The 17,077-nt window shown below is 43.7% G+C and overlaps 2 protein-coding genes across 2 annotated transcripts; both read right to left on the bottom strand.

Moving 5' to 3' along the window:
• Positions 1-814: 814 nt before the first annotated feature.
• LOC133964975 (sulfotransferase 2B1-like) lies at positions 815-8,532 on the bottom strand. Its single transcript, XM_062399329.1, has 6 exons — positions 8,394-8,532; positions 6,980-7,188; positions 6,727-6,853; positions 6,456-6,550; positions 1,892-2,072; positions 815-1,479 (listed from the first exon to the last, which is right to left on the bottom strand). The coding sequence occupies exons 1-6, from the start codon at positions 8,530-8,532 to the stop codon at positions 1,364-1,366; spliced, it is 867 nt and encodes a 288-aa protein (XP_062255313.1). The 3' UTR covers positions 815-1,363.
• Positions 8,533-10,015: 1,483 nt separating this feature from the next.
• Positions 10,016-16,107, bottom strand: LOC133964708 (sulfotransferase 2B1-like). The gene is made up of 6 exons (XM_062398937.1): positions 15,969-16,107; positions 15,234-15,442; positions 14,977-15,103; positions 14,715-14,809; positions 11,117-11,201; positions 10,016-10,676 (listed from the first exon to the last, which is right to left on the bottom strand). Exons 1-6 carry the CDS (start codon positions 16,105-16,107, stop codon positions 10,561-10,563), a joined length of 771 nt encoding a protein of 256 aa, XP_062254921.1. The 3' UTR covers positions 10,016-10,560.
• Positions 16,108-17,077: the final 970 nt, after the last annotated feature.

The following is a 17,077-nucleotide window of genomic DNA, read 5'->3' as shown; positions in this document are numbered from 1 at the left end:
GTTTCAAAGGTATATCTCATAAACCCTAGAGAGTCAAACAAACACAAAGTAAACATCGGTCCTGTACTTGTCCTAATAACTTGAGATGAGTGCTGGTGTTTCTTGTTAGAGTGTAAGGTGAGAGCAGCTCAGAGGAGTGAGCAGAGGAGTGAGGGGGAAACACAGCCCGACAGAGACCCTGACACAGGACCACTGGACCTTTAGTGAGCATCTGTCCTGGACCAGTGGTGTTATAATTATTCAGCCAAGGGACAAAGCTAAAAACAACATGAATCAATTATGTTCTGTCTCTCTGTGATCGATAAACACTCCTCAAAATCGAGATGTATCCAATAGTGAAGGATTTTTATTTAATAGATGGTGACGAGTCATTTTTCATGATGTTCAGATGCAGTCTCATGAACTCTGGAGCGAATCAAACAAACACTAAGTGACTTCATGTACTGATCAGGTCCTGATAACTAGTGATGAGTGTTTATTATTGACAGTGAGAGCACTTGCTGAAGGAATGTTTTTTTGCATTATTTTGATAAATGTGCATGGAAATATGCATTATTTTGATCACTGTGTTTGATCTGTAACACGATCATTTCCCAATTTGGATTCAATACGGTACATCGATCTACCTATCTATGAATATGCAAATATAATTAATGTATGAACAGAAACTTGGCAATCCTCTCACACCTATAAATGAACAGTACACACAAGGCACCAAAAAGACTGAAAGATGGAGTGCATTCTAACCCTAACCTAAAGCAAGTGTGCAAATAATACAAATTAAAACGATGTAGAAATTTATGTGAGCCATGATATTTATTGAAAGTGTATTAAAAGTTTCTACAAGCTGAGCTCCGGGTGCCTTAAACATGCATAACATTACATAGTCACATTTTGCATACAAGCAAGGAGTCAACAATAGTTGTGTTGTTAGTTTTAACCAAATTGAGAAGCAGGAATATAACAAAATAGCTCATTAACAAGCTTATTTACAGATGAGAGAATCCAAATGATCACTGTTGAAGAAGCAATCCCTTGTTGGCGGTTTAACATAAATTCTCATCCAGGGCAAGCAAAACAATTGTGGAATTAACCTGGAAAATGTTACATTTCACACCCCAAAAAACTGTTGACATATATTTTAATGTGGTGGTGGTCTCTCCAGGTAACAGGCTCTGCAGCTCTTCTAAATCCTGTTTGAGAAGCTGGATGATGACCAGAGTACAAACATCAGTAAAGTGATTTTTACTTGTCTGCCTAACTTTGAAAATGTTTGGCCCAAATAGCACCAGTTTCCTACTCTGACAAAAATATCTATTGTACATGGCTCTTTCTCCCTCTGCGTCTCTCCTCTGGCTGTGGCTCAGTCCAGACTCCACGGCAGAGAGAAGCTCTCACCCTCCATCTCTTTGCAAATGACTGATGTGAACCGGGCCAGCTGCTCTGAGCTGAAATGTTTTTTCCAGTCTCCAGCAATACCTGACATGAGATGACACACACCAAGAAACATACATTAACACAACAGAGCTCCGGTGAGAAACTGTTCAGTAGAATTTCAAGTGGTAAGAAAGGCAGTTTTATTGAGACTGAAAATCCTCTTACATGAAGGGTTATAACTCAATAAAGATGTCGACCTCAACCAGGTAAGTATTTAAATCCAGTCAGACAGTTTAAATGTAATTCTGAGAAAACTGCATTGGACCTTAAGTTAATGCAGAACTTATTTTTTAGCATTTCAATTTGTAGAAATTACTCAACTCTACAGTCAGTAAGCAAAAAAAATTGCCATCAAAACGTGAGCACAAGCAAAAAGTTGAAAATGAACAGTTGTTCATATAATCAAAATTCAGCCACGCCTCTAGCTGTTTATCATGGACACATGGAGCCTCACCTTTCCTGAAGAATGGAGATTTGTCAGAGTCCATGAATTTCTTTGGCAGCAGGCTGAAGTTGGACATGTTGTTGTTCTTCATGGTCTTGAAGGTGCAATGCTCTGCGATCTTCTGAATGGTGTCTTCACTCAGGTTAGTGCCCAGGAAACCAGATAAACGCCTGAGAGACGCAGGCAGGTCCTAGAAGGAAAGCACACGTGACCTTTCATTGTAGCTTTTTGAAGCAGCAGTTGTTCTTTGTCATCTCAAGATAGAAATTCTACGACTTTTCTGGTTGATTTCTATGATGAACGATCACCAAACCTCTCCTTGAACCGTCACCTTATCGTGGTGGAGAGGTTTGCGTGTCCCTGTGAACCTGAGGGCTGTGTTGTCTGGAGCCTTGTGCTCCTGGTAGGGTCTCTCATGGCAGAGTGGTCTCAGGTGAGGGGCCAGACTAAGAATGGTTCAAAAACCCTCAATGAATATCGACACAAGAGGAGATGGGACCCAGCCCGGAGGAAGCCCGGGGCCCCCGTCTGGAGCTAGGCCCAGACGGAGGGCTCGATGGCGAGCGTCTGGTGGCCGGGTTTGCCACGGAGCCCGGTCGGGCATAGCCCGAACAAACTACGTGGCACCCCCCCTCTCTTCATCTCATGGGCCCACCACCTGTGGGAAGACCCGTTGGGGTCGGGTGCGCAGCCACATGGGTGGCAGCGAAGGTCAGGGGTCTCGACGGACCAGACCCGGGCGGCAGAAGCTGGCTCTGGGGATGTGGAACGTCACCTCGCTGTGGGGAAAGGAACCGGAGCTTGTGAGGGAGGTGGAGCGCTATCAGTTAGATCTGGTGGGGCTTACCTCCACGCACAGTCTCAGCTCTGGTACCGTACTCCTGGATAAGGGTTGGACTCTATTCTTCTCCGGAGTTGCCAAGGGCGTGAGGCGCCGGGCGGGTGTGGGGATACTCATAAATCCCCGGCTGAGCGCCGCGGTGTTGGAGTTTACCCCGGTAGACGAGAGGGTCGCCTCCCTGCGCCTAAGGGTTGTAGGGGAGAAAACTGTGACTGTTGTTTGTGCGTATGCACCAAACAGCAGTTCAGAGTACTCGGCCTTCTTGGAGACCCTGAATGGAGTCCTGTATGGGGCTCCAGTAGGGGACTCCGTACTTCTGCTGGGTGACTTCAACGCCCACATGGGCAACGATGGAGACACCTGGAGAGGCGTGGTGGGGAGGAACGGCCTCCCTGATCTGAACCCGAGCGGTCGTTTGTTATTGGACTTCTGTGCTAGCCATGGATTATCCATAACAAACACCATGTTCGAACATAAGGGTGCTCATAAGTGTACCTGGTACCAGAGTACCCTAGGCCGAAGATCAATGATCGATTTTGTGATCGTGTCATCTGATCTGAGGCCGCATGTTTTGGACACTCGGGTAAAGAGAGGGGCGGAACTGTCAACCGACCACCATCTGGTTGTGAGTTGGATCAGGGAGTGGGGGAAATTTCCGGATAGACCTGGTAAGCCCAAACGAGTAGTGCGGGTGAACTGGGAACACCTGGAGGAGGCCCCCGTCCCAGGTATCTTCAACTCACACCTCCGGCGGAGTTTTTCTGGCATTCCTGTGGAGGTTGGGGGCATTGAGCCGGAGTGGGCGGTGTTCAAAGCCTCCATTGCTGAAGCTGCGGCGGCTAGCTGTGGCCTCAGGGTCTTAGGCTCCTCAAGGGGCGGTAACCCTCGGACACCGTGGTGGACACCGGTGGTCAGGGAAGCCGTCCGATTGAAGAAGGAGGCCTTCCGGGATATGATATCCTGGAGGACTCCTGACTCGGTTGCAGGGTACCGACAGGCCCGAAGAGCTGCAGCTGCTGCCGTGTCGGAGGCTAAGCAGCGGGTGTGGGAGAAGTTCGGAGAGGCCATGGAGAAGGACTTTCGGTCAGGAGGGGGAAACGGGGAACCATCCAAGCTGTGTACAGTAAGGATGGGACTCTGTTGACCTCAACTGAGGAGGTTGTCGGACGTTGGAAGGAACACTTTGAGGAACTCCTGAATCCGAATAACACACCCTCTATGTTGGAGGCAGAGCTTGAGGTTGATGGTGTTTCATCGTCAATTTCCCTGGTGGAGGTCACTGAGGTGGTCAAACATCTCCGCAGTGGCAAGGCCCTAGGGATTGATGAGATCCGGCCAGAAATGCTAAAGGCTCTAGGTGTTGAGGGGCTGTCATGGTTGACACGCCTATTCAACATCGCGTGGGAGTCGGGTACAGTGCCAAAGGAGTGGCAAACCGGGGTGGTGGTTCCCCTGTTCAAAAAGGGGGACCAGAGAGTGTGTGCCAATTACCGGGGCATCACACTTCTCAGCCTCCCTGGTAAAGTCTACTCCAAGGTGCTGGAAAGGAGGGTTTGGCCGATTGTCGAACCTCAGATTGAAGAGGAACAATGCGGTTTTCGCCCCGGACGTGGAACTACGGACCAGCTCTTCACTCTCGCAAGGATCCTGGAGGGGGCCTGGGAGTATGCCCATCCGGTCTACATGTGTTTTGTGGATCTGGAGAAGGCGTATGACCGGGTCCCCCGGGAGAAACTGTGGGAGGTGCTGCGGGAGTATGGGGTAAGGGGGTCTTTCCTCAGGGCCATCCAATCCCTGTACTCCCAAAGCGAGAGCTGTGTTCGCGTCCTCGGCAGCCAGTCAGTTTGGTTCTCAGTGGATGTTGGTCTCCGCCAGGGCTGCGCCTTGTCACCAATCCTGTTTGTGATATACATGGACAGGATATCGAGGCGTAGTCGTGGTGGGGAGGGGTTGCAGTTCGGTGGTCTGAGGATCTCGTCACTGCTTTTTGCAGATGACGTGGTCCTCATTGGATCATCGGCCTGTGACCTTCAGCACTCACTGGATCGGCTGGCGGCCGAGTGTGAAGCGGCTGGGATGAGGATCAGCACCGCTAAATCTGAGGCCATGACTCTTAGCAGGAAACCGATGGATTGCTTACTCCGGGTAGGAAATGAGTCCTTAGCCCAAGTGAAGGAGTTCAAGTACCTTGGGGTCTTGTTCGCGAGTGAGGGTACTATGGAGCGTGAGATTGGCCGGAGAATCGGAGCAGCGGGGGCGGTATTGCGTTCGCTTTACCGCACCGTTGTAACGAAAAGAGAGCTGAGCCGCAAGGCAAAGCTCTCGATCTATCGGTCGATCTTCGTTCCTATCCTCACCTATGGTCATGAGGGCTGGGTGATGACCGAAAGGACGAGATCACGGGTACAAGCGGCCGAGATGAGTTTTCTCAGAAGGGTGGCTGGCGTCTCCCTTAGGGATAGGGTGAGAAGCTCAGCCATCCGTGAGGAACTCGGATTAGAGCCGCTGCTCCTTTACTTAGAAAGGAGTCAGCTGAGGTGGTTCGGGCATCTGGTAAGGATGCCCACTGGGAGCCTTCCTTGGGAGGTGTTTCAGGCACGTCCAGTGGGGAGGAGACCTCGGGGAAGACCCAGGACTAGGTGGAGAGATTATATCTCAACACTGGCCTGGGATCGCCTCGGGATCCCCCCGTCAGAGTTGATCAATGTGGCCAGGGAAAGGGAAGTCTGGGGCCCCCTGCTTGAGCTGCTACCCCCGCGACCCGACCCCGGATAAGCGGATGAAAATGAGATGAGACGATCACCAAAGCCATCTGATGGTCTCTGTGACGTCACTCAGACTGGACAGCTTACAAGGAAAATGAATTACAATAAGTAAAATTGGCCCTTTATCCAGTAAAATACCAGACAATTTGTCATAACAAATTATCATATGGGAACTTTTTGCTTTTTTATATTATAATAATTAAATATTTGAAGTTTGGGAAATTTTTAATTTGCACTCTGTCATGTTTTCCTTATTTTTACATTTGTCATTTATTTTTGGTGTCACCTTCCCTCTTTTACGTTCATTCCCTTGTGTGTTTTTCACCTCTGTGATTATCTGCCATGCTTCCCACTAATAGTGTGTTTATTTGATCAATTGATACAGAGAAGGGTCATTGAGACCAAACTCTCTTTTTCAAGGACTTAGGACAAAGTCAAGTCTGTCTGTTCCCTTTCCTCTGAGCCAGTTCCTCTTAGTTTATTTTTGACAAGTGTTTTTGCCAATGTAATGCAGTAGAATGAATAGTTATTAGATGAGGAGCCTAAATTCAGAATTATTCAGTTTATGGTAGGACACTACTGCCCTGGTCTATTTTGAATTTTTGGTCTATTTTGCTTCCATGTCATCTTCTTTGATTCTAACGGAAAGAAAACTTCCAAAAATACACATTAGGGTGGTGTTTGTACCCTCTGTCTGTTTGTTAACAAGACACAAGTTAACTATATTTCTTTTTATCTTTTGGCTTATTAGCTGTAAACTAAATATATTAAGAAAGAAAAGGGGAAGGGGCTCAAGCCCCCTCTGATGTCTATGTGTGCATGGGCCAGGTCTGGCCTCTATTTCAAGGTACCTTTCAAACTGCAGACACTCTATTAACTTCTATTGTGAGTTAACCATAAACTCTGGCTCAAGGAAGTAATATATCACCATTTACAACAACTCATAATTCGCTTGTGAGAGTTTTACCTGAACCATTTCTTCATATGAGATGTACATGATTCTGTCTGTCAGCTCTGTGTGTCTCCAGCTCTTCACATGGTCCGTCCATTTTCCAAACATCACTGCAGGTTGTAATACAGTACACATTAAATGAACCAACCACTGCTGTGCCAGAAATAACAAGAGTTACTTTGTTTTTCCCTTTTTGCTCACATGATAATACACTGACATGCTAAATTCAATACTTCTGATATTCATACACTTCTCTAAGTAAACTTTTTAGGATGTGACCTCTGACCTCTGCCATCCAGGAATTTCTCTTTGAACTCATCAAAAGTTCCTGGATCCTCGAGGAATGATGCCATCTGGTGGAAGTAGTATGAAGACACCAGGACATCCTTTGGATTCCTGACAACATAGATCACCTATTGCAGGGAAACAAGTCACAAAATGAAAATAATAAGGCGAAATGTTTACTATAGATGTTTAATAAAGGATCAGATGAGGAGAAGTACATCAGGGAATATCTCACTAAGATTCCACAGGTTTACCTTGGCTTTGGAGGTGTGAAAGGATGCAGGCATGAGGTGATAAGGAAAATGAGTCACTAGTGCTCGCGGAGATTTCAATTGATCCACAACAATGGACAATTTTATCTCCTCCAGCCAAGGCATCCTTTCAAAGTTTGGAATGGTTTGGATTGGCTTCAGATCACCACCATTAAGCACCAGTGGCAGAATCTCCTGCATCCAGATTGTACCTATAGAACAACAAGGAAGAGTGATTACTACATGGTTAATGAAGCTATGATTTCTCCTTTCAGCTGTCAGTATTGGCTATTAATGGCTGAGAATAAAAAAGCCTTTTGGATATAGTCACTAAACACAGTTGAACTACATGAATGAAGTTTTTCAAGTTATTCGCGATCCATCCCAATAAACGCAAATATTCCTTCTACATAGTCCAAACACCTACTGACAATACAAGAACCATAAACTGTTCACTTACAGCAGAATTCCAGCTTCAAAAGATTTGCAAGAGCTGTCAAATGTCCAACTGGCCCACTTTAATTACTCAAGCATTTCACAGTGAGGCTTAGTAAGAGCAGAGAAACATGAGCCTTTAATTATTAAAATTCTGTAGTGTGTCTGTTTTGGCAACATGGATTCAGGCCCACTTGGTTACTAGAGTAAAGTTTGTGTCATAAAGATGTTTAGATTTTATGATCTTGGTCCATATGTTGACAGTTGGTGCATGTATTTTACTTTCAACAATTTTTCTGACATAATTTTTAGTGCACATACAGCACCACTAAGGGTTGGAATCAATATTTAACTTTACAAGTACTGGCTGGTCAAAATCTTTCACAAATACTCGACTACTACAAACAGAGATTTCCCACACAACTGTCCATGAGCTCATTTCCTTTTGGATAAAAAGTGTCATATTTAGAAGTAAGGCCAATAATCAATGTAATGATTATGTGCAGCTTGACTCCAAAGACCACCACAGCTGACCCTGAACCAAATATAGAGATGTGTGACACTGACATAAGGGTGATGGGCCACCACAAGCCTCCAGCACACCAGCTTCCATTCTTCTCAGAGCTATTCTCTCACTGGACGTTTTGATGATGGTGGTGAATAGCACAAGTCCGTTTCAATTTTCCCATAGATGATCAATTTCGGTTCACAAAAATTGCATGGCCCGACGTAAAATAAACGTATCTTTATTCAGTATTTTGATTTAACTTCTACCCCGAGTGTTAAATCTCAGCTTATTACTCTGCTTGCATTGAAATCACGATCTCCTGTAAATTTACAGAACAGAAACACCTCGAACCAACGAAGCAGCGACAGTTCGCCAGGACCCGAGCTCCTTTGGCTTAGATAAGGCATTTAAATATCTCAGACTTTCAATCAGAAGAAACAGAAAATCTCTTTGGTAAAGTTCAGACACACAGACCTGACTTCGGGTAGGTGACAGCGATGACGTCATCGTCTTTAAATTTGAATTCCTGCGCAAACTCCAAGCTTTCTGCGGTGTGGATCGTCTTGGGAAGACTGAGTCCACGATAGTCAAAGTATAGCTCTTCAGAGGACATTATGGTGCGAGGGTTCAAGGAAAGTCCAACAGAGTAGACACACTTCACTTCACGATCACTCTGAAGGAGACGCCGTAAACAGTTGCCCCTGTTGGATGGTCCCTGTGCACTTGTCTCTCTCTTTATATACAGTGTATAGCAGGGCGGCGCATGACATAGGCAACATATGAGGTTGTCTAGGGCGCAAAATGCTGAGAGGCTGGTCTATTCTGGTCTATTTTGCTTCCATGTCATCTTCTTTGACTCTAACGGAAGAAAACTTCCCAAAATATACATTTAGATGGTGTTTGTACCCTCTGTCTGTTTGCTAACAAGACACAAGTAAACTATATTTGTTTTTGTCTTATGGCTTATTAGCTGTAAACTAACAGCTTGAGGCACTGGTAGCTTAATCCTTTGTTTATCACCACTCAGCTCCCCCCAAGCAAAGAAACACCAGTACAACAGGGAAAGGAGCTGGGGGGTGGGAGGTGCTCCCTGTGATGTCTTCTAATCAGTCACACTTTTAGCTGATATTTATAAAATCCTGCTGAATTCATATTTGTGTAAAAGGAATAAACGGTCCGTCGCTTCTTTTGCAACAATGAAGTAAAAACCCCGCGTCTCGTCTCAGCCCAGATGTCCTGACTGTGCTTGTGATGTTACTTCTTGTGTTTGTGTCGTGCAGCAGTTTCAAAGGTATATCTCATAAACCCTAGAGAGTCAAACAAACACACAGTAAACATCAGTCCTGTACTTGTCCTAATAACTTGAGATGAGTGCTGGTGTTTCTTGCTCAGAGGAGTGAGCAGAGGAGTGAGGAGGAAACAGAGCCCGACAGAGACCCTGACACAGGACCACTGGACCTTTAGTGAGCATCTGTCCTGGACCAGTGGTGTTATAATTATTCAGAGCTAAAACAACATGAATCAATTATGTTCTGTCTCTCTGTGATCGATAAACACTCCTCCACATCGAGATGTATCCAATAGTGAAGGATTTTTATTTAATAGATGGTGACGAGTCATTTTTCATGATGTTCAGATGCAGTCTCATGAACTCTGGAGCGAATCAAACAAACACTAAGTGACTTCATGTACTGATCAGGTCCTGATAACTAGTGATGAGTGTTTATTATTGACAGTGAGAGCAGGTCAGAGTGGAGGAGGATGGTTATACTACCAAACTTGCTGAAGGAATGTTTTTTTGCATTATTTTGATAATAAATGAACACGAAATATGCATTATTTTGATCACAGTGTTTGATCTGTAACAAGATCATTTCCCAATTTGGATTCAATACGGTACATCGATCTACCTATCTATGAATATGCAAATATAATTAATGTATGAACAGAAACTTGGCAATCCTCTGACACCTATAAATGAACAGTACACACAAGGCACCACAAAGACTGAAAGATGGAGCGCATTCTAACCCTAACCTAAAGCAAGTGTGCAAATAATACAAATTAAAACGATGTAGAAATTTATGTGAGCCATGATATTTATTGAAAGTGTATTAAAAGTTTCTACAAGCTGAGCTCCGGGTGCCTTGAACATGCATAACATGTCACATTTTGCATACAAGCAAGGAGTCAACAAGAGTTGTGTTGTTTGTTTTAACCACAATAAGAGGCAGGGAAATAACAAAATAGCTCATTAACAAGCTTATTTACAGATGTGAGAATCCAGATGATCACTGTTGAAGCAGCAATCCCTTGTTGGCGGTTTAACATAAATTCTCATCCAGGGCAAGCAAAACAATTGTGGAATTAACCTGGAAAATGTTACATTTCACACCCCAAAAAACTGTTGACATATATTTTAATGTGGTGGTGGTCTCTCCAGGTAACAGGCTCTGCAGCTCTTCTAAATCCTGTTTGAGAAGCTGGATGATGACCAGAGTACAAACATCAGTAAAGTGATTTTTACTTGTCTGCCTAACTTTGAAAATGTTTGGCCCAATGAGCACCAGTTTCCTACTCTGACAAAAATATCTATTGTACATGGCTCTTTCTCCCTCTGCGTCTCTCCTCTGGCTGTGGCTCAGTCCAGACTCCACGGCAGAGAGAAGCTCTCACCCTCCATCTCTTTGCAAATGAATGATGTGAACCGGGCCAGCTGCTCTGAGCTGAAATGTTTTTTCCAGTCTCCAGCAATACCTGACATGAGATGACACACCAAGAAACACACATTAACACAACAGAGCTCCGGTGAGAAATTGTTCAGTAGAATTTCAAGTGGTAAGAAAGGCAGTTTTATTGAGACTGAAAATCCTCTTACATGAAGGGTTATAACTCAATAAAGATGTCGACCACAACCAGGTAAGTATTTAAATCCAGTCAGACAGTTTAAATGTAATTCTAAGAAAACTGCATTGGACCTTAAGTTAATGCAGAACTTATTTTTTAGCATTTCAATTTGTAGAAATTACTCAACTCTACAGTCAGTAAGCAAGAAAAATTGCCATCAAAACGTGAGCACAAGGAAAAAGTGAGCACAAGCAAAAAGTTGAAAATTAACAGTTGTTCAAATAATCAAAATTCAGCCACACCTTTAGCTGTTTATCATGGACACATGGTAAACAGCTAATGAAGATCGCAATGCTCTGCGATCTTCTGAATGGTGTCTTCACTCAGGTTAGCGCCCAGGAAACCAGATAAACGCCTGAGAGACGCAGGCAGGTCCTAGAAGGAAAGCACACGTGACCTTTTATTGTAGCTTTTTGAAGCAGCAGTTGTTCTTTGTCATCTCAAGATAGAAATTCTCTGACTTTTCTGGTTGATTTCTATGATGAACGATCACCAAAGCCATCTGATGGTCTCTGTGACGTCACTCAGACTGGACAGCTTACTAAGTAAATGAATTACAATAACTGAATTGGCCCTTTATCCAGTAAAATACCAGAAAATTTGTCATTACAAATTATCATATGGAAACTTTTTGCTTTTTCATATTATAATAATTAAATATTTGAGGTTTGGGAAATTGTTACTTTTCAAAAAGAGCACTCTGTCTTATTTTTACATTTGTCATTTATTTTTGGTGTCACCATCCCTCTTTTACCTTCCTTCCCTTGTGTGTTTTTCACCCCTGTGAAACCCTAACCCTAACCCTAACCCATAATATAAATATTTAAGGTTTGGGAAACTTTCACTTTACAAAAGAGAGTACTCTGTCATGTTTTCTTTGTTGTGCCAGTTCACACTTAAAATGAACTAGTTCACGTTCATTTTTTCCATTTTTTAATGGAATGGTTAAGTTGAGAAACTTACGATCATGTGTTTAGTTATTAATCTATGGTGCTGGATCATGTCTGATGAGCTCTCACAGAGCACCTGCAGTGGCTTCACGGTCCACCAGGGGGCCTCAGCCCACACTTTTGGAATGACTGCTCTTGAGCAGAGTTCTTCAACATGAGGTGCGGTAGAACAGCAGGGGGGTTGCGAAATTTCTGGTTCATATACCATTTTTTTTATATTTTTTAATTCAATTTTTTTCCCACAAATTTAAATTTCTTTAAATACACATAAACTTGAATCCTACATATAGTAGCGAATGGATAAATCGATACAGAAGACATTATCTTTCAGTCAGCAATGCACACATTGAGCTGCACACAGGAGCTCTCTCAAGCTGGCCAGTTCACTCACAACACAAGACCAACCCAGACCTGTCCCTCCAAGTACTCCCCTGTACACAAAGAGGAGGACCTGCCCCTACTTCTGCTTTGCCAATCACGAGGCCGCATGTTACACGCTGGCTTTATCAGGTTCCCCGTGATTTGACGAGAGCCTATTCAGTCCACAGCTGACTAAGATCCCAGAAACGTGGACGCACTCCGCAATATCATTGAAACGAAGCCTTGTTAAAAAAAATAAATAGAACAAATATGAAAAAAATAAACGATTTAGTTCACCCAAAAATCCTTTTGCAATCATTTTTGCAAAATATTCCCGGTCTAAAACACTGCAGCTCCTATCCCAACAGCCAATACTGAGGCCAATTTATGATTATGCCAAGTGAAAATGGATCGTTTTGTAACTCCCGCAAGCACAAGAGAGATACCCACCACCTCAGAAACCACCAGTGAAAATGCAGGTGGCGAGGCGGCACCTGCTGCTGATGTAGCAGCTGATAAGGGTAAGTGCAAACGAGAAAAGACCCATTACATGTCATTCAGCTGACGCTTTTGTCCAAAGCGACTTACATTTTTAGAACACTCAGCATTTTATGAGGGGCCATTTTAGGGGTTCAGTATCTTGCCAAGTACACTTAGGCATGCAGATGGGAAAGACTGGGATTTGAACCGGCAACCTTCTTGTTGAAGAACACCCGCTCTATCCCCTAGGCCACGCTCTCCCCGACCCAAATATATACAGGTAGTAATCCGAAGTTTGGATTTACCATCAAGGAGACAGATGGCATTGAGTTACCAATGTGGGTCATTTGCTCTAATGTGTTGTCAGACAAATCTGTGAAGCCATCAAAGCTGCAGCGTCACTTGGAGACAACCCACAGCCACATAAAAGACAAACCTGAATACTTTCAATCTAGTCTCACATCCCCAAAGTTGGTGAGCTAGCTTTGAACTGCTCTTATCAAGTTGCTCTTCGGATTGCCTAGAACAGGGTTGTCAAACTTTTTATCCCCAATACACATACAGAAAAAAAGACGAACGTCTGAGCCACTCAAGCCGCCACGCGCCCCTGACCTGTAGCGGACTGTTGACAGTGTGCCTCAATCACGTCACTCAGGGCGGGGGGCGTGACGACGTTCTGAAGGACAGCTGGCAGGTCAGGGTTGAGCTGGGCACCACCTAGTGTCTAAACTGAGAAGTGCAATACAGTGGGCCATAGTCCATTACATTACATTTAATTTATCCAAAGCGACTTAAAAGTCCTCCCACAAGTTATGCATAAAAGCTAATATATAAAGTGAAATCTTAAAACAATTATCAGCAATGTTCTGTGCTGCCATGCAGTGAAAGAACTGTGGTGATACAAACTAGCATTCATCTGTATTTTCAATACCATGTATACAGATAAAACCAATTCTGTAAAAGCCACACAACATCTAGTGCATTCAACCCCCGAGGGAACAAACCCAGAACAACAAGAATCAAGAAATAATCAAGTACAATTTCTTCAAAAATAAAGCAAAACTACAAAGTGCTATAAGTAGGTGCCATTTAAGTGCTACTAAATTGTTAGTTTAAAATAATTATTAGTATTTCTTTCTTTTTTTTTGGATGCGGGCAAATTAAAAATGGATGGCGGGCCGCAGTTGGCCCGCAGGCCGACTCCCCTGGCCTAGAATAAACAGACACTTCAGCAACTGAAATGTTTAAAACAATGTATCAGTCGTGAAAGTTGTCAATATAGTCAAAACGAGTGCTTTGCAAACACGTCTCTTCTCTAATCTCTGTGCTGCTGGCGGAGAAGAACACACTGTACCATTCTGAGGTTCGATCGCTTTTACTCTGGAACATTGTTGTCACGTGTGCTAGAACAACTTACGTCTATTAGGGAGTTTTCACTTCTCCAAAAGCACACAGAGCTGGATGCACTTTTCAGTGACAATGTCTGGGTCCCCAAACTTGCATATCTTGCTGACATTTTCGCTGAGCTGAACAAACTTAACAGTTTTATACAAGGCCGCAATACACATGTATGACAGAATTGAAGGATTTCTCCAAAAAATCCTAAGATGGAGGGAGCCTGTCATGGAGAGAATGTTTTCCATGTTTCCATCAGTGGATGAGCTGGGAGATTGTGCTGTGCTCTCGCCTTCCGTTACACGTGCAATGCGCTCAAGGGACAATTTAGGAACTACTTTCCTGAGGCTGACTCTTGGCGCAGGGACCAGACAATATCCCAACCAGATGTTTTGATTGCTAATTCACTTCATCTATTTGTTCGACAGGGAAGCTGTTAACAAACAGGACTATAATTTTAAATGATTCTTTAAAAGAGCCCCTCAGAAAAAGGGCTCTTTCTATCGAGAAAGAGAAGGGGCAGGGGCTCAAGCCCCCTCTGATGTATGTGTGTGCATGGGCCAGGTCTGGCCTATATTTCAAGGTACCTTTCAAACTGCAGACACTCTATTAACTTCTATTGTGAGTTAACCATAAACTCTGGCCTAAGAAAGTAATATATCACCATTTACAACAACTCATAATTCGCTTGTGAGAGTTTTACCTGAACCATTTCTTCATATGAGATGTACATGATTCTGTCTGTCAGCTCTGTGTGTCTCCAGCTCTTCACATGGTCCGTCCATTTTCCCCTCATCACTGCAGGTTGTAATACAGTACACATTAAATGTAACCAACCACTGCTGTGCCAGAAATAACAAGAGTTACTTTGTTTTTCCCTTTTTGCTCACATGATAATACACTGACATGCTAAATTCAATACTTCTGATATTCATACACTCTAAGTAAACTTTTTAGGATGTGACCTCTGCCATGCAGGAATTTCTCCATGAACTCATCAAAAGTTCCTGGATCCTCGAGGAATGCTGCCATCTGGTGGAAGTAGTATGAAGACACAAGGACGTCCTTTGGGTTCCTGACAACATAGATCAACTATTGCAGAGAAACAAGTCACAAAATGAAAATAACTGAAGAGGCAAAATGTTTACTTTAGATGTTTAATAAAGGATCAGAGGAAGAGAAGTACATCAGGGAATATCTCACTAAGCTTCCACAGGTTTACCTTGGCTTTGGAGGTGTGAAAGGATGCAGGCATGAGGTGATAAGGAAAATGAGTGACTAGTGCTCGCGGAGATTTCAATTGATCCACAACAATGGACAATCTTATCTCCTCCAGCCAGGGCACCCTGTCCCAGTTTGGAATAGTTTGGATTGGCTCCAGGTCGCCACCATTAAGCACCAGTGGCAGAATCTCCTGCATCCAGACTGTACCTATAGAACAATACAGAAGAGTGAATACTACATACTACAGTTTCAAAAGTTTTTCAAGAGCTGCCCACTTTGCTTACACAAGCATTTCACAGTGAGGCTTAGTCAGAGCAGAGAAACATGAGCCTTTAATAATTAAAATTCTGTATTGTGTCTGTTTTGGCAACATGGATTCAGGCTCACTTGGTTAGTAGAGTACAGTTTGTGTTATAAAGAAAATTTGGATTTTCATTTTGTCATTTTAGATGATCAATTTGGGTTCCCACATGGCGGACGTAAAATAAAACTGATCTTTATTCAGTATTTTGATTTAACTTCAACCCCGAGTGTTAAATCTCAGCTTATTACTCTGCTTGCATTGAAATCACGATCTCCTGTAAATTTACAGAACAGAAACACCTCGAACCAACGAAGCAGCGACAGTTCGCCAGGACCCGAGCTCCTTTGGCTTAGATAAGGCATTTAAATATCTCAGACTTTCAATCAGAAGAAACAGAAAATCTCTTTGGTAAAGTTCAGACACACAGACCTGACTTCGGGTAGGTGACAGCGATGACGTCATCGTCTTTAAATTTGAATTCCTGCGCAAACTCCAAGCTTTCTGCGGTGTGGATCGTCTTGGGAAGACGGAGTCCCCGATAGTCCAAGTATAGCTCTTCAGAGGACATTATGGTGCGAGGGTTCAAGCAAAGTCCAACAGAGTAGACACACTTCACTTCACGATCACTCTGAAGGAGACGCCGTAAACAGTTGCCCCTGTTGGATGGTCCCTGTGCACTTGTCTCTCTCTTTGTATACAGTGTATGGCAGGGCGGCGCATGACATAGGCAACATATGAGGTTGCCTAGGGCGCAAAATGCTGAGAGGCTGGTCTATTCTGGTCTATTTTGCTTCCATGTCATCTTCTTTGACTCTAACGGAAGAAAACTTCCCAAAATACACATTTAGATGGTGTTTGTACCCTCTGTCTGTTTGCTAACAAGACACAAGTAAACTATATTTGTTTTTGTCTTATGGCTTATTAGCTGTAAACTAACAGCTTGAGGCACTGGTAGCTTAATCCTTTGTTTATCACCACTCAGCTCCCCCCAAGCAAAGAAACACCAGTACAACAGGGAAAGGAGCTGGGGGGTGGGAGGTGCTCCCTGTGATGTTTTCTAATCAGTCACACTTTGAGCTGATATTCATAAAATCCTGCTGAATTCATATTTGTGTAAAAGGAATAAACGGTCCGTCGCTTCTTTTGCAACAATGAAGTAAAAACCCTGCGTCTCGTCTCAGCCCAGATGTCCTGACTGTGCTTGTGATGTTACTTCTTGTGTTGTGCAGCAGTTTCAAAGGTATATCTCATAAACCCTAGAGAGTCAAACATCAGTCATGTACTTGTCCTAATAACTTGAGATGAGTGCTGGTGTTTCTTGTTAGAGTGTAAGTTGAGAGCAGCTCAGAGGAGTGAGCAGAGGAGTGAGGAGGAAACAGAGCCCGACAGAGACCCTGACACAGGACCACTGGACCTTTAGTGAGCATCTGTCCTGGACCAGTGGTGTTATAATTATTCAGCCAAGGGACAAAGCTAAAAACAACATGAATCAATTATGTTCTGTCTCTCTGTGATCGATAAACACTCCTCAAAATCGA

The sequence above is a fragment of the Platichthys flesus genome, chromosome 11 (genome assembly GCF_949316205.1).
Source record: "Platichthys flesus chromosome 11, fPlaFle2.1, whole genome shotgun sequence".
In the NCBI taxonomy this organism is placed as follows: domain Eukaryota; kingdom Metazoa; phylum Chordata; class Actinopteri; order Pleuronectiformes; family Pleuronectidae; genus Platichthys; species Platichthys flesus.
Note: the sequence above shows the minus strand (reverse complement) of the source record. Positions and strands in the feature narration are given on the sequence as shown.

Coding starts and splice junctions, on each gene's coding strand:
- LOC133964975 (XM_062399329.1), bottom strand. CDS start 8,532: ATGTCCTCTGAAGAGCTATACTTTGACTATCGTGGACTCAGTCTTCCC. Junction 6,854..6,979: donor TTCACACCTCCAAAGCCAAG/GTAAACCTGTGG, acceptor TCCCTGCAATAG/GTGATCTATGTTGTCAGGAA. Junction 1,480..1,891: donor ATCTCCATTCTTCAGGAAAG/GTGAGGCTCCAT, acceptor ATCTCATGTCAG/GTATTGCTGGAGACTGGAAA.
- LOC133964708 (XM_062398937.1), bottom strand. CDS start 16,107: ATGTCCTCTGAAGAGCTATACTTGGACTATCGGGGACTCCGTCTTCCC. Junction 14,810..14,976: donor GAAATTCCTGCATGGCAGAG/GTCACATCCTAA, acceptor TACAACCTGCAG/TGATGAGGGGAAAATGGACG. Junction 11,202..14,714: donor CATATGAAGAAATGGTTCAG/GTAAAACTCTCA, acceptor CTTTCCTTCTAG/GACCTGCCTGCGTCTCTCAG.